General features: G+C 49.7%; 7 protein-coding genes across 7 annotated transcripts; 3 read left to right on the forward strand and 4 right to left on the reverse strand.

The window, feature by feature from the left end:
* The first annotated feature begins 7 nt into the window (after positions 1 to 7).
* Positions 8 to 1,991, forward strand: BJY04DRAFT_92868 (protein arginine methyltransferase RmtB). The gene is made up of 4 exons (XM_073721311.1): positions 8 to 306; positions 421 to 828; positions 888 to 1,125; positions 1,183 to 1,991. The coding sequence occupies exons 1-4, from the start codon at positions 72 to 74 to the stop codon at positions 1,931 to 1,933; spliced, it is 1,632 nt and encodes a 543-aa protein (XP_073569511.1). The 5' UTR covers positions 8 to 71; the 3' UTR covers positions 1,934 to 1,991.
* Positions 1,992 to 2,003: 12 nt separating this feature from the next.
* BJY04DRAFT_220036 (uncharacterized protein) lies at positions 2,004 to 3,206 on the reverse strand (the record flags this gene model as incomplete). Its single annotated transcript, XM_073716752.1, has 3 exons — positions 2,004 to 2,170; positions 2,250 to 3,121; positions 3,199 to 3,206. The coding sequence occupies 3 exons, from the start codon at positions 3,204 to 3,206 to the stop codon at positions 2,004 to 2,006; spliced, it is 1,047 nt and encodes a 348-aa protein (XP_073569512.1).
* A 226-nt stretch (positions 3,207 to 3,432) lies between these two features.
* BJY04DRAFT_193444 (AAA family ATPase SEC18) lies at positions 3,433 to 6,572 on the forward strand. Its single transcript, XM_073711916.1, has 5 exons — positions 3,433 to 3,796; positions 3,867 to 3,938; positions 4,000 to 4,107; positions 4,162 to 4,480; positions 4,529 to 6,572. The coding sequence occupies exons 1-5, from the start codon at positions 3,693 to 3,695 to the stop codon at positions 6,443 to 6,445; spliced, it is 2,520 nt and encodes an 839-aa protein (XP_073569513.1). The 5' UTR covers positions 3,433 to 3,692; the 3' UTR covers positions 6,446 to 6,572.
* A 239-nt stretch (positions 6,573 to 6,811) lies between these two features.
* BJY04DRAFT_220038 (uncharacterized protein) lies at positions 6,812 to 8,189 on the forward strand (the record flags this gene model as incomplete). Its single annotated transcript, XM_073716753.1, has 2 exons — positions 6,812 to 7,784; positions 7,855 to 8,189. The coding sequence occupies 2 exons, from the start codon at positions 6,812 to 6,814 to the stop codon at positions 8,187 to 8,189; spliced, it is 1,308 nt and encodes a 435-aa protein (XP_073569514.1).
* Positions 8,190 to 9,334: 1,145 nt separating this feature from the next.
* On the reverse strand, positions 9,335 to 10,607 carry BJY04DRAFT_92879 (KxDL motif-containing protein). The gene is made up of 3 exons (XM_073721312.1): positions 10,143 to 10,607; positions 9,862 to 10,014; positions 9,335 to 9,641 (listed from the first exon to the last, which is right to left on the reverse strand). The coding sequence occupies exons 1-3, from the start codon at positions 10,448 to 10,450 to the stop codon at positions 9,563 to 9,565; spliced, it is 540 nt and encodes a 179-aa protein (XP_073569515.1). The 5' UTR covers positions 10,451 to 10,607; the 3' UTR covers positions 9,335 to 9,562.
* A 1,032-nt stretch (positions 10,608 to 11,639) lies between these two features.
* Positions 11,640 to 12,481, reverse strand: BJY04DRAFT_92885 (uncharacterized protein). Its single transcript, XM_073721313.1, has one exon. It carries the CDS (start codon positions 12,356 to 12,358, stop codon positions 11,903 to 11,905), a length of 456 nt encoding a protein of 151 aa, XP_073569516.1. The 5' UTR covers positions 12,359 to 12,481; the 3' UTR covers positions 11,640 to 11,902.
* Positions 12,482 to 14,660: 2,179 nt separating this feature from the next.
* On the reverse strand, positions 14,661 to 20,918 carry pkhB (putative sensor histidine kinase/response regulator). Its single transcript, XM_073711917.1, has 3 exons — positions 15,422 to 20,918; positions 15,256 to 15,369; positions 14,661 to 15,203 (listed from the first exon to the last, which is right to left on the reverse strand). The coding sequence occupies exons 1-3, from the start codon at positions 20,693 to 20,695 to the stop codon at positions 14,922 to 14,924; spliced, it is 5,670 nt and encodes a 1,889-aa protein (XP_073569517.1). The 5' UTR covers positions 20,696 to 20,918; the 3' UTR covers positions 14,661 to 14,921.

Genomic DNA, 20,918 nt, shown 5'->3' on the forward strand with positions numbered 1-20,918 from the left:
ATTTCCCCTCATCGTCAGTTGATCTTCATGCATTGAAGACCTTCTGCACTTTGTTCGGGGATCCTGTCACTATGTCTGCACCCTTACCTTCGGAACGTCCTTTGAAGGATGTTGATCGCGACTCCGTCACCTCTGAAGATTCCGATGCCACCGACGAAGAGGGCTGGGAGGATCTCGAGCCCGATGACGAGACGCAGCCGGTCGTTGGTCTCTTCTCCGACAAAGTTTATCCTGACGCTCGGTCGATGCTCAAGGAAAGCAAAGAAAAACACAACTTCGATTTGAAGAAACTACAAAAAGAGCTTGGTGTGTAGACATTTGATTCAGTTCTGGGCATTCGAGTGTATATCTCGCTTCTGCGCCCCCTTGCCTCGCTCACTATAAATTGGATGGTGCTAACTTGTCATTGTTTCTGGTCAGGTTTGGACTTCCTGGATAATATCAAGCTCGTGAATTACGTTCGCTCTCAGGTTAAGGAAGGAAATTTAACACCCGATGTGTCTTCCAAGGATAAATTTCAGGATGAGGTATATTTGAAGCCTGTGCTGGAGGATGATGCTCTTCTGTATAGTCTAGACGACATTGAAGATGAAGAGTCGGGGGAAGCTGGTGGCTCACAGGCCGAACGCCAAGTGATTGAACTCCAGGAGCAGTTGGAACGTCTTCAGATTCAATTTTCGGAGTACAGAAGTGCGGTCCAGAAATCACTTGAGGAGCAATTGACGAAAGAAGACGACAAGCTTGGTTCTTCCGGTCAATCCGCGACCCGCGCTACCAGCAAGACCGAAGAGATCGATTCGGATTACTTCAGCTCTTATGCGTATAACGGTATGCCTTTCAAAACTTCTGTCGTTTTTGGAAGAGTGTAGTTGCTGACGGTAGTCAAGGTATCCACGAGTCCATGCTTAAAGACACGATTCGTACCGATTCTTATCGAGATTTCGTCTATGAGAATAAACACGTCTTTAAGGATAAGGTCGTTTTAGACGTTGGTTGTGGTACCGGCATTCTTTCCATGTTCTGCGCTAAGGCAGGCGCTCGAAAGGTGATTTCCGTCGACAATTCGAACATCATCGATAGAGCCAAGGAGATCATCTATGAAAACGGCTTTGGTGATGTGATCACGTATGTATACCATGTATCTATTCTCATTCGTGCTCATTACTAAACGTGTTTCTGCAGCTGCATTCGTGGCAAGATTGAGGAAGTCACTCTGCCCGTCGAGAAAGTTGACATAATCATTTCTGAATGGATGGGTTACGGTCTTCTTTTCGAAGCGATGTTTGATTCAGTCATCTACGCCCGTGACCGCTATTTGGCACCTGGAGGTCTCATGGCGCCTTCGCACGCTACGCTTCGCATCGCGCCTCTGGCCGATTCTGAACTGGTCACATCGCACATCGGATTCTGGCATGATGTTTACGGTTTCAACATGAAGAGCATGCTTACCGGTATCTATGATGAAGCGCTCGTCCGTACTGTGCCGCCATCTAGTCTTGCTGGGGAGTCTGAAATATTCCTCACCCTTCCGCTCCATACTATAACTGTAGAGGAGTTGTCCTTCGTGAAAGAGTTCCAGGTCAGTCTAAAGGAAGATATTGACTCGCTCGACGGTTGGGCTGTTTGGTTCGATATTTTCTTTATGCCGTCCAGTGAGTCTACACTTCCACCGAATGCCATTCCTTCGGAATTGCAAAAGAAGGGTATTGTGGCTTTCACCACAGGACCGGATGGTAAAGAGACACATTGGCAGCAGACTATCCTTCTTATCGACCACGGAAAGAAGGACGCTGTGGCTCTGAAGAAAAACCAGACCATCAAAGGAAAGGTTGGGTATCAAAAGAAGGATAAGAACTCCCGGTCATTGGATATCACTGTCGAATACGACACGCAAGTTGGCGAGAAAGGCACTCAGAAATGGGCCCTACAATAAGCATAGATCGGAAATAAAAGTTTTGCTTCAACCTCAATGAACAATCATCGCTGTATCTTGGGGCTATCACTCATTTTTTAAGTCGTAATTCATAGGAACCATACGGCCGGCTCATATCAGGTTTGGTGTCTGGAACCTTTTTCTGGGTTCCACCGTCGGGTATCACGATCATCACGGTGATGATGGCGTTCGCGACGACGATGGGAATGCGAGTGAGATCTAGAATTAGAGCGCCGTCTGCCTGAATGTTCAGAGACTTCATCGCGAGAATGTTGATGGTGCCTTTCAGGCCGTCGTCGGTGCCTTTCCCTTGTACGTCTTTCAGGCGACTCGTCGAGCTTGAAGTCATCGAGACTATTATTCGACTGGGATCGCCTCCGACGATGGCGAGCCCGAGGTTTCTCAGCCAGTTTTAGGGCATCAAGCTCTCTGCTCCTTTCTTGATTCCATCTCTTCCGTTCTTCTTCAACCGTCTTCAATTGGCGGACACCTTTCTTCATCGCAAGCAAAGGGTCGTTGGAGTTCAAGCGTGCTTGCTCTCGTTCTCCCCTCAAGGGATCCTCGTTACCCCAGACATCTTTGCTAGGCATAGTCTCTTGATCTAAACCCCTAGCCTGAGATGAAGAATACCATGGGTTCTTGCCAATATCTTGATGGAACCCCGCCGCATTCGAAAAACGCATGGTGTATTGATCTTCGTTTCTCCGCAGCTGGTCTGCCGCCTCTTTCTCAGCCTCTGGGTTCTTCTCCGCCCCTATCTGATCCTTTTTATTCTCCGGAAATAGATTGATATGTCCATCGCGATCATAGAGTGGCGCGTCGTTTTTGCTTCTTCGAGCAAGTACCAGCTCCTCTCTCTTCGCTAGCGCAAGCTGGGCGTCTTCTCGAGCATATCTAATATCTCGGTCCGTGTCATTTTCACCTGCTAGACGCCTCCGTTTTCTATGACCTCCGGTATGATCGCTGTGGTTCTTCTTTTCGATTCGGGACGTAGATGGTTGGGACAGAGGAGGCGGGGGCGTGGGGGGTCGTTCACCGCGTAGTATCTGAATCCTCCGCTTAGCATCGACTTCCTGCATGCGACGTTCCTCTTCCTCCTCGTTCGCCTTGGCTTGCGCTTCATCGCGCCGAACGCGAGCGATGTTTTCTGGATTGTAGACATTCCATGACTTTTTACCGAGGAGGTGGCTGTAAGTGATGACGTATGAGCATCTTCCTGGGATACCTAATACCTCCCAGGTAGGTACGCGTCAATGGGGACTTACAGAGGCATTTTGGCGTCAGGTAAAGAAAACACAGCCAGACTAAGCAGTGACGACGTCGCAAGCCGGTTGCCTGGTGAGGTTGCGTTGTAAAAGCCAAATTATCCTCGTGCTTCGCTGTTGGGAGAGAGAAGTCGGCGATAACGACCTCAGCCTCCGCCGCCCCGTGGCTCAGCGGGTTCCAGATCCCTACGTACTAGCTCCCCCAGCAGGCCGCCATCAGAGCTGTGGTGGCCACCTCAGCGCCACGTTGCTCCTCTCACACTCCTATTTCTAGCTGCTAGTTATTCCTGTTTATCGGTATTTGAATATCTCGGCTATCAATCAGTGTACATTTGGATATAAACTCACCGCAACTGCAACTACCGCCGCATATCAGTTGACCGCTTTCCGGTGGGGACAACAGACAAACTGCGGGCAGCATTGATCAAGCTCTCATTAACCGCAACCTGCACTTCCTCTTCGCGCAGAACGGCCCTGTTGAGCCCTGATAAAGGATGTCAAACAACTGGAATCCCTTTGGGTCTAACCCAGCTCCTCAAAGAGATGGCTATTCCCGAGCGCCGCAAGGCTACCCGCCGCAACATCGAGCCCCTGATGGGTACGGAGACCCTTTCCTGTACCATTGAAAGCTGGTGATCTCTAGTGGCTAACATATGCTTTTGATATAGAGGTTATGGAGCGCCACCTCCACGCCGAGCGGCACCTGATGCTCGTCAACAACCGCAAGCTTACCCGGCTCAGTACGGATACCCAAGGAGATGATAAATGAGAGCTTACTGGCTGACTTACATGTTTGAATAGGGGCTACGGAACGCCGTCGTCGCGGGGGCCTGCACCCGGGGGTCGCAGTCAAGGTCAAGTTCTAAAGCCATTGGGAATTGAGGACAAAGTGCTTCAATATGCGAACGTGTAAGTCGAGGAAGTTCACCATAATGTGTGAAGTCAGCTGCTAATACCTACCAGCGCCCTTGTCTCGGCCAGAGACTTCCCTCCCTCGCATTCCGGTTCCAAGGACTTCTATATCATTGTCAAAGATCTCTATGTGTTCTCTGCGCTCCCCCTGGATGACTTTCCCCAAGGCCACATTGGTTTGAATAAGTTCCAGCGCAAGTGGGCCGACATTGGAGTACGAGATACAGATACCACAGCCCGGCCATATGAACCATTTTCTCAAGGTGGTGAAGCGCATCTTGGGCTGGCCGACATTGAGGTCAAATTCGCTGGCACATCGATGAATGACAACCAATATGACCAGGATCGGCTTACAAAAGCCGTAATAGACGTATGTACCAAGCCGTTATAATCAGTATAAGACTGCTGACAACCATAGAATTTCAAAAATCAAATATTTGCGCCGGGACAGGTGATATTGATGGACCTTGGAGGAACAGCGCTACTATTAACAATCAAGACCGTTCAACGAGTTAGTCTGACCTCGGAGAAGCAAACCGACAAGTCTCCTGAGACAGATCCTACTGCCAGGGGTATTTTCACGGAGCACACTCTGCTTAACTTTTTCAAAGATCCCCAGAGTCCAATTCAAGTGTCGCCTGCGAAGAATCGAGCTCCTGCAAATGCCATCATTCAGCCTGATTTTAACACAGAAAAGATGGGTATTGGAGGCCTTGACTCGGAGTTCCATACTATCTTCCGCCGAGCGTTTGCGTCCCGCATTTTTCCACGGGATATCGTTGCAAAGCTCGGTATCCAACACGTAAAGGGCATCTTGCTTTTTGGGCCGCCAGGAACTGGTAAAACTCTACTTGCACGCCAAATTGGAAAGATGCTCAACGCGAAGGAGCCAAAGATCATCAACGGTCCAGAGGTGCTGAACAAGTTTGTCGGACAGTCTGAGGAAAATATTCGGAAGCTTTTTGCGGACGCAGAACAAGAATACAAGGCAAAAGGCGATGAGAGTGACCTTCATATCATTATATTCGACGAACTGGACGCCGTATGTAAACAGCGTGGCAGTGGAACAGGCGGTGGCACCGGTGTCGGTGATAGTGTGGTTAACCAATTGCTTTCAAAGTTGGATGGTGTTGACCAGCTCAACAATATTCTACTCATCGGTATGACCAATAGGAAAGATATGATTGATGACGCATTGCTGCGACCCGGTCGTTTGGAAGTGCACGTTGAAATTTCACTTCCTGATGAGGCTGGCCGAGCCCAGATTTTGGGCATCCACACCCAGAACATGAGTCAGACTGACCTGATGGACCCGGACGTCAATCTAGCAGAACTTGCAGCCTTGACGAAGAATTACTCGGGTGCCGAAATTGCTGGCCTCGTGAAGGCGGCTACTTCATTCGCATTCAACCGTCACATCGAGTCTGGTAAAACTGTTCGGGTCAAAGAAGACGCTGGGGATATCAAGGTTCAACATGCTGATTTCATTCATGCCCTTGATGAAATTCAACCAGCTTTCGGTGTATCCGAGGATGAGATCAAGAGATGTATCGAACATGATATCATCAAGTATTCGGATAAGGTTCGCCAGGTTCTTAGAAATGGAGATGCACTGGCAAAGAGTTTGACTCAGCCTGATGGAACTCCTCTTTGGTCAGTCCTGTTGAACGGGCCGGCTGGAAGCGGGAAAACCGCTCTTGCAGCTCAGATTGCTCTGGATTCGGCAGCACCATTCATCAAGATGATCTGCCCGGAAGACATAGCAGGTTTGAATGAAATGGCTAAAGTTCAGCATATTCTCAGAGTATTCAACGACGCCTATAAGAGTCAGGTCAGCGTTGTTGTTGTCGATGATATCGAGACTATTATCGACTACGTCTCGGTTGGGCCGCGTTTCAGCAACAGCGTCCTACAGACACTAAAGGTTCTGTTCAAGAAGCGTCCACCGAAGAACCGGAGGCTTCTTGTCCTGGCTACCACTAGTAACCTGAGACTCCTGCAGGATCTAGATGTCTACAATTCGTTCAACTCTCAGATCAAGATCCCAGAGGTCACCAATATTAGAGAGCTGGGCCACGTTTTAGGAGACTCAGGGGTTTTCAATGATGCACAGATTACCGAGACGTTGAGCCGTATCGATCCATTCGAGAACTCTACTTTCCATGTTGGAATTAAGAGGGTCTTTGATGGTATTGAGCTTGCGAAGAAGACGCCCGCAGAGCTAGTCGATCGTTTCAAGGAGTATCTGGATAATTATGTCGAGCTGGAAGTTCAATCGAGCGGGAATGATGAACCTGCAGACAACAGGAGGATTGAGGATGAAGGTTTTGAGTAGATAGGCATTCTTTATGGCTGAGGTATAATACAGGATACATCGTTTTGCAAGGGTTACTACTAGACCTTGCTATCTTGTTCGGGTTCAATCAAAGCTGTCCAGGACATGACTTGGTAATGATCTATTGAGCTGGAAATAAGAACAGTTCTAAAGGCTCTGGACTTTTTGAATCTTTCACCCGACAGAGATCTTTCTTTCCGGTTGGGTAACGTGTTGATCTGGCGAAAGGGATCTCCTCTCTCTTTCTTTCCCTGTTGCCCACTTCTCTCAACACAACACCTTCCTATCTCTGAGCTTATGCCCTTCACCCAAGGTTTCTTTTCTCATCCCTCGTCACCACATCGAACTCTCCTTGCTCCTAGCAAAATGATGCCCACCACCTCCTTCTCTCCCCAGAAACAGCGTCCGGCGCCAGGAACGAACAGCAACACCGCCATATCCCGCCACTCCGCACCCAGACAAATCCTCAAAAAACAACAGATTTCCATGACCGAGTACAAGTTCCGTGAGGAATGGGACCCAGAAACGGTCAAAGATTACCAGGTGTTTCCTGCTGACCTGGCATCGTCACCATACACGATGTACCAGCACCAACACCAACAACACCAGCAACACCAGAGCTCCACAAAAATTCAAAGCGGCGTGCCCAACAGACGCCCGCACGCTCGATCGTCCTCGCTGTATGAAGAATGGAAGGCTGAATATCTACGCAATCCTGACGGCTCTAGAAATTCTTCAGCGGCAACCACAAAGGAGGAAAACGACAAGAATGAGTGGACCGCTCCTTTTGAGGCGCAACAAGCTGTGCAAGGGAGCCCTGAAGAGGCAGCCAAGGTTCAGGTTAAGAGCGAGTTGATCAATGCAGCGCAACGCCAGCAGCCTGGGACCAACATCTCCCCAGTTAAGACTGGAAAACCCATTACCAACTTTGAGGCCAAGAATCAGCCAGCGGATAAGGGATTTAACCTGCAGACTAAGGGAAATAACGCAGCTGTCGCGGCTCGAAGGCGCCAAGGCGAGCACTATATGGAGGCAAGCGTTAGGAGCAGAAACAAATCAGCGCATGCAGGACGTGATCAGCCGTCTTATCCGAGCACTGCGTCTTCCAAAGCTCGAGGAACTTTACGCGAACACTCTGATAGGGTGGCCAACGGCCAGGCTAGGGGTAAGCTGGTGGGTGAAAGATGCAAACAACAACCCGAGGCAAAGACCACACAGGCTCAAGGGCTTTTAAGCCAGCTCCCCAACAAGACAGTCAACTCTGTAGGCGGAAGCAAGCCTACCGATGCAGGGTGTGACCAGCGGCCTCAAGCAAGCGAAGGAGGCGTTGTCTGTATAGGTAAGTTACGCGCAACCTCTATCATTACTGAAGCCCTCGTTGAGCATCACTGACAAGCTTTATAACTCAGCAACTCAGCCTCTTACACAGATCATTAGAAATACCGACGCCCCCACCACAGATGGCAATGTAACGATCAATAAGAGAGATAGTAAGAAAGGAAGCGTGAACACCGGAATTAAGCAGAGCGATCGAGGCCCTCACAAACGTTTCCACGAGCGAGTGCCGGAGCCAGTGGTCTATACTGCACCAAATGGTACGCAGTTCACCAGCAATGACTTGAAGAGATTTGGTCTCGGTGTCACGATGAATGGCGGTCTTAAGGTGTTTTTCTTTCCCTGCTTCATAGAAGATCCGTGGGAAAATTTGCGGCCTGTCCTAACTGAGCCTTTGAAGTTTTACTAAGGCTATTTCGGCATTCATTGTACGGCGGATTGTGGTTCGACGAAGGGGTTATGCTTTGGCACCAGAAACCATGCGGTAGAGACTAAGGTATTTGCTCGCACTTCAAGTATGGACAGGACAGTTGTGTAATAGGCTTCAGTTCGTGTCCATGGTTGGTGCCCAGGTAGATTTTGCCACTTATCTAACTTTTAGAACCTCAAGAATTACCTCGTAGTGGCTCCCGCAAGTCACCAGTATGCATGGCTGAAAAGCTCGAAATAATACTAGTACGAAGCTCCGCAGGGTCAGTTAGCTAATTAGTTTGCCCAGATTCGAGCATACGAACTTGATCTATATACTTCAAGCACCTAGTGATCACCATGCCCGCCCACCAAGTCAACCCCACACAACTGAAGAAGTAAACCTCATCTTATTCTCCATTTATTACCTAGACTACTTCATACACAATCCAAATGAGCCCAAAAAACAAGGCTCTATCACACTGCATTTCCATCCACCAAGCTAGGTCGCTTTCCTCATTAAGCATGATCACGTGATGCATACACCTACCCTTATTCATCCCTTCTTCCACTCCCACTCTCTAGTTAGGCACCTACGACCCCCATTGGGCATGAAAAGCGTTCAATTTGACTGGCCTCGGTTGCTGAAGCTCCGCCAAGTGCGCCATCCGCAGTATGCGCGGAGCGGAAATGCGGTACGAGTCTGGGAAGAGCGCGTGTTACCTGCAGCTGTGGTGTTGGTGGTAGGAAGGGATTCCGTCTGCAAGGGGAGGAGTGGTGGAGGAGTGACTGCTCGGTATATACAGATCTTGGCAGAAGATTGACTTAGATGTCTGCGATTCTGGCCATGGTCGACTGCTGTTGGGGCTGGGCTCTGGACATCCCTGATCCTCAAAACCATCGATCATGCACCTCGAGGCTATCGTCGAGGGCCCCGGGGAGGTACAGCTGGAGCAGTGGCAAGTGGGTGGCTTTTGGAAACGGGATTAGGGCGGCTACTATGACAGGGGTTCTGTTAGGTGTTTCACCGGACGACGAGGTGAGTAACAGGGGTCAGTTCTGGCTTCAGCAACCTTTGCTACCATGCATAGCAGGAAATACGAAACGACACGGTATGGAGAAATATGTTTTTTTCTTGCATTGCAAGCGCTATAAAAAGTCCCAAGGCACGTTTTTACACGAAAAATCGCGAGCAAGATACCGTCCCAAACAAACCCAGAAGAAGAGACCGACCGTGAAATACCCAAAACCCAGGCCTGTGATCCATTCACACCAAAGAAAGTTGTCGTCATTGTCGTTACAAGATTTATCAGCAAGCCCTCCTGAAGTTTCGAGGAGGGAAGAAAGAAGGAGGGGCTCGTTTCAGATGAGGATCTAGTCATGGTACGTGTATTTCTTGGATGCCCGTCGATATTCCTCAGGATGGAGACTTTCAGCCTTCGATTTTAGTGCGCTAGGATTCAAGGCCTCGTCAGCTTGCTGAAATCAGGCTTGATCGGGGTGGGGTTATCTCAGTCGCAATGCGCCAAAATGCGATGAAAAGCTGCCAAGAATCACGACGGCGGAGCGTAGCGGGAATCCGCTCTCATCTCGGCGGAGCGGAATCTGACGACGACCGTCGTGCGTGCAAAAGCATTGGGGGTTCAACTGTAACAAAGAAGCTGGAAACTCACTTTACGCGCTTCTGAGTCCACTCCAAATCATGCTTGGTCTCACGAGCGACTTTGATTCCGTCCGCGAAATTCGTTCGAACGCCTTTCAGACGCCGCTGAGCAAGGGCTTGCAGCTCAAGGAGCTCGCGTTGCTTCGCATTCAGCTGACCGGAACTATTTTGCGCGCCGTTAGCAAAATTCCTCATCTAATGAATCCCTCGCAGCGTTATAAGAACATTGTGCTCTTATATGTTCACCGATAAGGGACCCTGTGTTTCTTGGTATTCAGATGCAGTACTCACGCTTGCGCTTGCTTTGCTAAGCCCTTATCCAATGGCGTCGGGTCAAACGCGTTTTGCAAACGGTCGTTGAGAACGTCTACAACGTCGACACTCGAAAAAGAACCGGAGCTGGATTCATAGTCGCCGCTAGCACTTCCGGCGCTGTAGCTGAAACCCCCGGAGGTACGGCTCCCCGCGGTGGTGCTTGCATCGGAGAGGTCTGGGGGTGATCCTGACACTCGACTGATGGGATAGAGACTCGCAGGACCTGGGGTCTTGGAGGGGACGTTCATGGGAAGTGCAGAGGGCTGATAATGGTGAGTCGCCATTGTGAGAGCGGTATGGGGTGGTGGGCACAAGAAGAAATGCTTCGTGTTGAAGAGGATGTATGAGACAAAGAAGTTCTATGGATAGGTGATTGTCCTATTGAGGATCTGGAGAGAGAGAGTCAACTTGTGGAATAGAAAAGGAAGAGGGAGGGTAGGGGACGACGATATGAAAATTGAGGGTTTTTATAACACTCGGCGGAGGGTCTTCCATCCGCCGGAACCCCTCTCGATGAGGACGACGAGGACGATAAAGGAAGCAGAGGAGGGGGTGGATGTGATGGGCACAACGGTCATTGGGTGACGGGCTATCACAGAGCTCCTGCTCCGGTACCCCCTCAAACCCCCGTCTTCCTAGTCCGTCCAGTTCCCTTCGGTCCCAACCCCCCAATTCCGCCCCTCCCTCGATCCCTAATCGCCAATTCGCCCCTCGTTCCGAACTGACCCCGCTCTGGGTGGGAAGACGAGGAGCTAAAGGAGTCAAATGGAGGACCAGAGACTGGTCCAGATCATTATCCGTCCATTATTGGGACACAAGCCCATACTTCGGTGGCAAGTGGGTGACCTCGGGCACTGAGTTTGTCTAAGTGCGATTTTCAATCTCGTCGGGCTGCAAAAACAAAGTGGACAGTGGGGTGTGCGTGGAAAGATATAAAAGCAGGAAGAATGGACGCAAAATGGCATGTTTTGCCGGGTTAGAATTTTATAGAAGGAATCTCGGCCGCCGTTGACAACTTCTTCCTCACAACCTTTCCTTTCCTCCTGGTCTTCCGGCCACTTCCTCGCTTTACCCCTCTCACCGGTCAATTCTTTTCTCAAAGACTTCTATCCTCTTTTACTATAAGACGTCAAGGTTTCTGTGCGCCAATATTAAGGGGCTGGGTGGCTGGGGAAACGTGAAGTCGAAGAGAAGAACATCAACGGCATAGCACTGAACAGCTACAGGCCCCCATCAATTATGCAGCACGAAATGCCTTGATCGTCATATTGTTTGCACACCGCAGTCATCGCCTTCTTTTGCTTTGCTGAGCGTGAGTAATGGGCTCTAGTGCTTTCTTTTTTGTCCAGAAGAAACATGTCGCTGCTGGTGGTGAACGATGGGCGAGCACGAGGTTGTCGCAAGGTAAAGTCCCGTTGACTCGGATTGTCTAGTTCGCCCTGTGACTTTGTGCCCAATACACCTTTACACAGCGCTGTCTCCTGCAAATACGTGACAGATTAGAGAAGGCAGCAGCAGCATGATATGCGGGGGCTGACGCAATCTTAGACTTCGGAATATAAAAAATATTGGGAGCTCTTGACGGGCAAGGCATTTGGACACCAGTGCATGAGCTGAGGCGGAGGCCCAAGTGTACGCGAGGCACCGACTTCCGACGGCAGCTCCCTGCCTTGTACCCTGCCGGTACCGACAGCCTGAAACTTATCGAGTGGCACACGCGTCAGGAAAGGATACTGTCACCGTGTAACGGAAAAGCTCTTTCCATCCTGGTTGAGGGAAGGAGCGTCCGATAAACTGGTTTCAGAGTTTTCTTGGAGTCCGCATATCGGCGGTTGGCTACTTGCTTGGAAAACAGCCTCGCGAACGGCGCGATCAGACCCGGCTGCGGGAAAGCAAACGGCTGCAAGCGCTTTAGACGCCATGGGCATAGGTGGCTCATTGGAGACATTGATTATGTGTGGGACGTTTGAACAGGAACAGGTATCCTTTCTAACCAGCCGCCAAACAATGCCTGATGGCGGCGCTACGCAAAGCATCTCTTTCTGCTCCCAATCCTTCGGCAGGAATGGTTCAAAGAGTACAGGAAACTGCAAAAAAGTGGATCGAGCAGTCCAGTCCAGACTGAACTGGCACGAATCACCTTGCAACTCGCCGCTGACATGATATGACGGTCTAGGACACCGGCAGTGCATGCGCCCTCACCTTCGACTGGACCAGCGATTTGGGTGAGATATTTGAACACCACTCACGTCCTTGGATCTTCTCACGGTCACCTCGATGGGTAACTCATCGAAACCACTGAAATCCCAGTTCCCCGGGCCTCTCATGCAGGCATCAAGCAGCATGGAAGCCCTACGTCGTCGCTGCCTTACGCCGTTGTCATTGTCGCCTTATCCCGTTGGCTAGTCATTTCTTCGCGTTCGGAAGATGCTCGATCTTTACCAAACAGAATACCTGCTCAAATTAATCACGATGAGATGACGCCTTTTCCTCTCACGCACGAGCCCAATCGCCAGACTAGGTAATACAAACCAGCTTGCAAAAATCCTCGGTTGGGCAGAACCTTCTTTTACAGATACAGACTTCTTCTCGATCATGGTCTTGAATGCTTTCTTCTTTTTGGAGTTGGGTCTGACTCAGTCTCTTTCGCGCCATATGACGCAGTTTTTAACCGCAAACAACCGTCTGTCGCCGCCATATGCGAAGCAGCTCTCTTTGTTTTCGAGGTCCCAAGGAATAGTCTAGCGGCTCACCAAGTTCCTGGTTCTGCTCTGCTCGGGTAGACTTATGCAACGTTCTGCTCGACATCTCACCAGTGTTGCATCCGTTCGACACATCATTCCCATGCCTTTCTAATGCGTTTTACATCCTTCAAGGGTCCACTTGGACAGACGATTGACCTGTGCTATTGCGAAAGAACTATGCAACCGGAAAGAGAATCTTGTGGCAGTTGATCCGATCCGATCTTTCAGATTTGCGCTGCTTCGCTCTGCGTCTCTGAGACAGGTCCATTATCAGATGGGTGATTCTGGCCTCAGAGAAAACCCAAGATCATAGGCAGCGTCACCTCGTGAGGGATGATTATTTTATCTCCTGAATGGTCATGGATGCAGGTGGTGGATGCAACGAATGTGGGGTTACGTGGAATTCGCCTATCGTTCGTTTGCTCTTGCGCAGTTCCTCACCGCCACATGCAAACCCGATAGCTACTTGCCTCATCTCTACAGGCCAGCCGCCGCCAACCAGCCGTCTTTCCACTACTAGACCTGTCGAAAGAGCACTAGCTTGCAACCTGGACGGTTTTCGTTCGTCAACCAATTTTGGCTTTTCCTGCGAGCGAAGAGCAGTGATGGGCTGATAACGAGAAACGGCGGACACATTCATGCAGCACTTCCCTCTTCTGGTAAAGATGGATAAATCACTTTGACATCGATCCATAATTCTCTTATGCTTTTGCTGGGTCGCTTTTCAGTTTCGGTACTAACAGCTGTACCCCGGATGCGGTGCATCTTCCGCATCACAAGTGCTGCAAAATAATGCTTTGCGTCTAGAACTCTCGGCTAAATAAGCCAGCGCATTGGTGCCGAGTTCATTGTCTCGGGGCCAGAATTTAGAGTTCTTCTCCATGGATAAGGCTGCTAATATTTTTCACGTTGTGCCCAAGAAAATCATATACCTTTAATTTTAGGGTATATACATACGTAGAGGATGGTACTCGAGGAACATGATGATAGACAGACTACGTACTTCCAACCTCGGGTATTATGCTTAATGTCTTTCGAAAGTCTAAGAGGCAAACCTTCTGCTCTATGCGTTCATCACGCATTCTCTTGTGGTACAGATGTAATCAAACTTGATCGATCTAAGTTTTATGCGAGATTGATCTATCAGAACTCAGCCAGGGCTTACACCTTGTTTCTGGATACATACGTACTACTACAGCGATACCAGATTATCAGACGAAGGGTTCTTCATGCTATATGTACAAAGAGCATAGAGGTACTCTATTCATCTATGCGGATATCTATTCAATGGTCATCATCGCCAGTCAGACTCACCATAAATGAACAAGCCCTAGATCTATCATCGTAGACAAAATATAGATGACCAATATACTGCATATAGCAAGAGTTGTTTTCTCTATTCCGGCAGGAAAAATGGCAGAAATGAGACCAAGAATGGAGGGGACCAACATGCAGGGGAGGCATGGAGAGGTAAAAGAAGTGAGGAAGAACGGGAGGGGTGTGTAGAAGAAGGAAGCAAGGTTCAGATGATGAATACAGGGTCTGATAAGAGAGGAAATATACAGTATAGAAAAGAAAATAATGCCGTCGTCCGTGGACCCAAAAAAAAGGAAAAGGTATCGATCCCCTTGTCATCAAAGCCGGAAAGCGACGCCGCGCAATGAGTTGCAAGGTCCGAAAGAACAATACTCCTGGAAATCCCAAACCCCCTTGATGCTCATAGGTATCCATAAAACAAAGCCAAATGCAGAGGCGCGAGAATGAAAAAAAAAGGCCGCAATCGAGACAAGACAGGCACATGATGACAGACTCAAATGCAGCGGTGACTCGCGATAAGATCTGAGAACCAGGGGGCCAGCCAGTAATCAACCATTGGCCCAACCCCACAGAACAAAAACAGAGAATAACATCAGTGTAGTATATCATTCTTGAAAAGGCCGTTTCAGTGGTGGTTCCGTGTCGCATAACAGGAGAACCAGAATGTAATCAACTGTAGTTTGCAAGCCACGACTCAGTGACTGCCAGCAGGCCCTTCCTTAAGACGGTCCCTAAGTAAAAGGAGAGGACGGCCCGGGTCAAGGAGTCCCATCATCATCTTTCCAAGCTCGTTGTGTTTGATTGGTTTAGTGACATAATCATTGAAACCGGCACGAGCGGCGTCTTCAATCTGATCTGTCATCGCATTTGCAGATAGAGCCATGATGGGTATTTGAGGGTAATGATTCTTCGATTCCCAGACGCGAATATCGCGGCATGTATCGTAACCATTCTTGATTGGCATTTGAATATCGCACTATGAGTTGTTAGTCGTGAGAAGTTTGGAGGCAGGATGATGGCTTGCTAACAATGATCAAGGAGTAATATCCCGGCTCTTTGGAAAAGACCATGTCTGTGCACTGCTGGCCATCTCCAGCGGTCTCCGCCATAACCTTAATCTTATCAAGGTATTTCATCATAACCTGGCGTAATCAGTATCAGCAGTGTTGAGAAAGAATTGCAGACGATACATACCATGCGATTAGTTTCGTCATCCTCAACAAGCAACACACGATAGCCTTTATTTCCAATAACCTCCTTGACCATCTTGGACATTGTCTTGAAGTTGTTGTTGATCTCACGGGCCATATCTTGGTTTCTGTCTTTGCTAAGATCTCGACGATTACTAGGATCAAATATTGGAGAGAACGCAGAGGGCTTGACGGGTTTTGGAACAGTAAAAACATGCCTCCCGCTGCAGGAAAGACTCTGGATAGTTGGGCCGATCCGCCGCTTCTGGTATAGATCGGAGATGATAACGAGAGTTGGAGACTTGTCTAACTCACGAGCCGAAACATAGTCAACTACTTCTGCAACATCGTCGACATTAGGTAGATTGACAACCAGATGGGTGACCGGTGAAGCTGAACCAAAACTCGGCGAATCTTTCCAGTCCTCAACATCGGAGAACGATGTGATTGAGTGCTGTATCTCGTGAGGAACCACTTGCTCAATATGCTGCGTAATGGCCTTGCGTGTATTCTCCAATGGGCATAGGATGACTATGGTATATGTTATACCGGATTGTATGGGTAACGGTTCCGAGGCATCGGTAGGCTGGCTGTTGGAGACAGAAAGAAGATGGGGATCAGCTCGACTAATCACCGCCTTGGAGGTGTCAACTCTGTTCAAAGGGTCGGATGTGTGTAGGTCGGGTGTTGGCAAAGCCGAGGAGAAAGAGGACCGCGCAGAAAGATTGCCAGAATTGAAACGAGAAGAAAGGTCTGCGCTATGTGGGGGTAGAGATAATGAGGACTCAAGCACGGAGAGATCAATGGCATCCGAGGAGCTCTTAACGTCTTTAGAAGAAAAGAGCAGTTTCTGGAGAGGGTTGGGCTTGTGGGGTGCATGCAGCTCTCGAGCAAAGTTGCTCTCACCGGGCGCTGGTGGAGGAGGAGCATCAACTCTAACATAGAAAGAAAACTGGGCACCTTGTCCTTCCTTGCTGCTTGGCGTCAACCTGCCACCATGCATCTCAACCAGCTGCTTAGACAGGAATAACCCAAGTCCACTCCCAGCGTTTTGTTGCGAGCCATTCTGCCCTAACTGACTGAAGCGTTGCATTAGACGCTCGGCGTCCTGCGCGCTGAATCCCTTCCCTGTGTCAACAACGTCAAAGTTCAAGAGAGTCTCCGTTGGATTGCTAAGAACGGAATCATCGTGGTAAATAGAGCAGCGGATGTGGATTTCTCCCTGAGCAGTAAACTTGACTGCATTGCCGACAAGATTTATCAAGACTTGTCGGATACGGAACCTATCACCAATGACCATTGGTGGAACATCCACGTCCATCAAGTAATTCATTTCAAGGCCCTTGTCAATTGCTCTGGAGGAGACAGTATCGATCACGTCTTCGATCACAGACCGCACATGAAACCAGGAACTAACCAGTGTCATCTTTCCAGCTTCAACCCTAGATACGTCCAGAATATTATCAACCAACTCGCGAAGATTTGTCGAACTATTCTGGATGGTATCGAGCATCCGCCTTTGATCTGTATCCAGCGACGTGTCTAGGATAAATGGGATGGTACCCAGAATTCCGTTAAGGGGTGTGCGGATTTCGTGTGACATGTTGCTAAAGAACTTGGTTTTTGACTCCATTTGGTTGTTGAGTTGTTGCATGGCCTTGTTGAGCTCTCTTTCAAGGTTCTTGCGGTCGTTTATATCAGTGCAAGTACCGTACCACGAAGCCTCGTCACTTCCGAAGCTGCTAGTTTCGACTCGAACTAGACGAACTAGGTGCCATCGAAAATCTCCACCTCGGGATCGGAGCCTGATTTCGGTCGAATAGAAGGTACGGCCATTTTCATCTCGTTGCACAGACGCGACGCCCCGCTTGACAAGCTCATCTAACACTGGAGTCACTCGATTGCCAGTATTGACGTCTCGATTTCCTGTCTCCGCTATGTTGCTATGAGGTCCCTCTGTTGACTGGCTAGGCGACGTAGTTGTCTGGGCTCCAGACGCGAGATGAAGGGAGAGCAGACCGCATTTCTCTAGATCATCATGGTGCACGTGCTTTGCGAAGCCAAAATTAAGAGCTTCCTCAAGGCCCTGGCCAGTATATAAGTGCCACTGCTCGTTCACGAAGATGAGCCCTCGAGACTCTGTTGCCTCAAAAACTATCTGCGGAACAGAGTTTGAAAATGCTCGGTACTTGGCGTCGATTGCAAACTTCTCTCTTTCCTGAGCAGCCTTGAGCTCCGTGACGTGCTGCTCGTGGATATCAAGGAACGATCCAATCCAATACAGCACCTCTCCTGTTGCAGAGAGCAATGGATTGGCGCGGAAAATGAACCAGCGGTAAGCGGCTTCGTCGTTGAATCGCTTGACGCGAACACGTTCCGTAAATTGAGAGCCCGTGCGTAAAGCATTTGCCCACTGCTCAGCGACATGGTTACGTTCGCTGTTGTGAATATTCTGCCAGGGATCCCTTAGCTTCTGGTCCTGCGGTTGGCTTCGTCTGTACGCGTCAAATTTAGAGTTTGTCCAAATAACCTCTCCGCTCTGAGGCTTGGCCAGAAAGAGGTGTAAAGGGATGGAGTTTAGCATCAACTGCGCCACTGTATCGTTGAAAGGGCGCGGCATCTCACGTTGGAATTGGGCGTAAAAAGAGTTATTAGAAGGATGCCGCGAAGAAGTTTGTGTCGGCGATATGAGAGGTTGAGGCTTCGCCTCCTGTGGGGATATGAGTGTCGTGCTTGGTTCATGCACGGTTCCTTCCTCTTCAGCCACGCTTTTCGTCCAAGCCTTTCCTGGAGATACAGCAGAGGGGGGTGTAGCGGTTTGTTTTATTCTTGACAACCTACTCCGATGCTGACCAGATCCGTCGCGGGATGACTTTGACTGCGGAACGTTAAAATAGCTGTCAACAGGTTCGTTGGTAGATAACCTAGTAGCTAGACCGGGAGATTCAGAAACATTCAGTGACGTTGCGCCAGCCATGTTGAGATCAAGGTAAGGAGTCCCCAGCGTTGAAAGAGAGGGACTGAATCTTGTTGAGCTTGCTCTGTCATCTGGGCTTGATAGACTAGCCCTTGCGGACAGGGAACCATCATCTGTGACCGTATAACTAACGTGGCCGCTAAGTCCTGCAACAAGTTCCAGTTCGCTACTCTCATCCGAGAATGTACCACCAAGACCGAGGAGATTTCCAAATCGTGTAGGTTCGAGTCGAGAAGCGACTTGACGCTCCAGTTGACTATATTGTTGAGCAAGACAGAATGAAGTTGTAAGATGGGGCATGAGATACGCCAGAGATTGCCTTAGGTTCGAAGGATAGGGTATAACCGGAGAAAGTACAGAGATGACAGCGACCGGAAACCTCAGGGGAGATGAGGCGGACTGTTTCGACGGCCCAACATGAAGTAACGGAATGTGAACGACAGATTTTGCCAGGTCAACACCAATCGCTTCTAGGGGATCCGGGTTAGAGTAGTCATGAATGGGGGGGTGCTTGGCAAAAGCGCTCTCGTCGACAGTGTGGTTTGAAAAGAAAGGATTTTGTTCGGGATGACCTCGAGGGGCTGGCGAGGGAGCCGGTGATTGTGACCAAGGTGATGGAGGGACCTGTTCATATTCATCCAGAAATTCCATATGGGGCAGGCATTGCGCGTGGAGAAAAGGGGCCGCAATAGCGGGATTCCGGGACGTAGGTGTCGCTTGAGGGGTTGAGCGATCGGGCTCTGCCGTGGGAGTTACTTGGACCCGGTCTTCAGGTGTTTGGACAGTCGTCTCATAAGGCAGCTTCGACGCCACAGTGTGAGAATACTCTCGCGTTAAAATGACAGGCTTCGTGCGACCAAATAGCTTCACAACTCCTGTCCTCTTGATGAGCGGGTCAGGCTCAACCTCTAAAGCCCTCGGTGTTGGAAAGACGGCTAGCCGTTCATTTTCCTGCGACAAGTGCGAACTATCCTGTGGCGCTGGCTGCGCTGGCGACTGGTTTTGACTATGCTCCGGGGCGACCGATGTCTCGGATTTTAATGGATCTTTTGATGCGCGCAAGGCGTCGGTATCGTTCCAAGTAGGCTTCTTCCTCTCTTTACCAAATCCGGCAAATGAATGCCGAGCAGAGAGTGGCGGGCGGGCAAGAGAGCTAGCTGGTGTTGTGGGTTTCGCGAAATCCGGTACAGTTGCAGTTCCCTTGTCCCGTTCCGCGTTGATGAACACCTTGGGGCAAGTATCATCGGATGTCCTCATCTCGTTAGATGGGCGGCGGGGTCGATCAGAATCCGGAAAATGCTCATTGAAAATTGCCTTCTGGCCCCATGGGACGTTTTCAAGATCTGTTGAATCTCCCGGTACCGCTAGTGACGCCCTCTCCATTCCGTAATGAGTCTTCAGGATATGGACAACATTCGTCCACCAAGAGTCGAGACCTGGATCCGCATTGAGCTGGAGTGAGAGCTCATATAGATTCGGACTCGGATAGACAGGGTCTTCTATAACTGGTTTATGATCTGGTGGTAGAAATGTGCTGTTGGAAGCTGGGAACATTCCGAGGACAGGCTGTCCCTCGACCGGGATCTGCGACGACGCCGCATGGCCCTTTAGCTTCTCAGCAGGTAAAGTCAGCTTGAAAGAACCATTGTTTAGTTGAGAAAAGAGCATTTGTTTTGTTGCTTGTGGCGGCATCGCTGGAAAAGGATATGATGGTGTTCGTTCTGGCAAGGCTTCGGGCGTGGTCTGCGAATCCGTGCCTCTGATTGTCCCACTAGAACCGGCTGAATCAGGCGCTCCGTTGAGGGATGGTAGTACTTGTGGCGACAATACATTGGAAATACGTCTCTTTTTCGTCGATTCCTGGGAAGCAGGTGGTGTGGAACCTTGCGATGAAGCGGTTTCCTGGGATAGTGAAGAGCCCTGGTTCTGGGTAGTTCGCATTTGTTGATAAGCAAGCAGCTCTTCCATCTGCTGACGGAGGTCCTTCAGGGTTGGCTGGTTTCGACCCAGATCCTCCTGGAAGCCGTTCCTTGCATCCAAGTTTTCTTTCTTGGTCGAGGCGGGGATCCGATGATTCGCGAACTGTTCAGGCGAGGCAGAATAATGCGGAGAGTTAGCCTTCCAGACACTATCTTGCGAATCTGATCGTCCACCGACAGAGTATGCACCGTCTTCACTGTGGGCAAAGCTTGAAACAGAGAGAGAAGAAAAACGATGATGGGACTGAGGAGCGACAAGAGGCGAGGGAACCTCCGCCGGCGATGGAAGTGGAGGTGTTCTCATGCCTTGCACCTCCTCCATTATACCCTTTCTCCCACCGCCGGACAATTAATTGAGTCTCCTGTGCGAATCCAACTCCACAGATGGGAATGGAGAACTCATGTCTCGACGGAACTGTCCGCGCTCAAAAAAAAAAAAGATCTGGAGAACGGCAAATCGCGGCTATGGAGATCGGGAGGGGTACAGAGAGGTGGCGCAAGTATTTTCTTTCTTCAAGAACATATACGGAAATGCATGTATATAT

Source organism: Aspergillus karnatakaensis (genome assembly GCF_047715665.1).
Source record: "Aspergillus karnatakaensis strain CBS 102800 unplaced genomic scaffold BJY04scaffold_36, whole genome shotgun sequence".
Taxonomy (NCBI): Eukaryota; Fungi; Ascomycota; class Eurotiomycetes; order Eurotiales; family Aspergillaceae; genus Aspergillus; species Aspergillus karnatakaensis.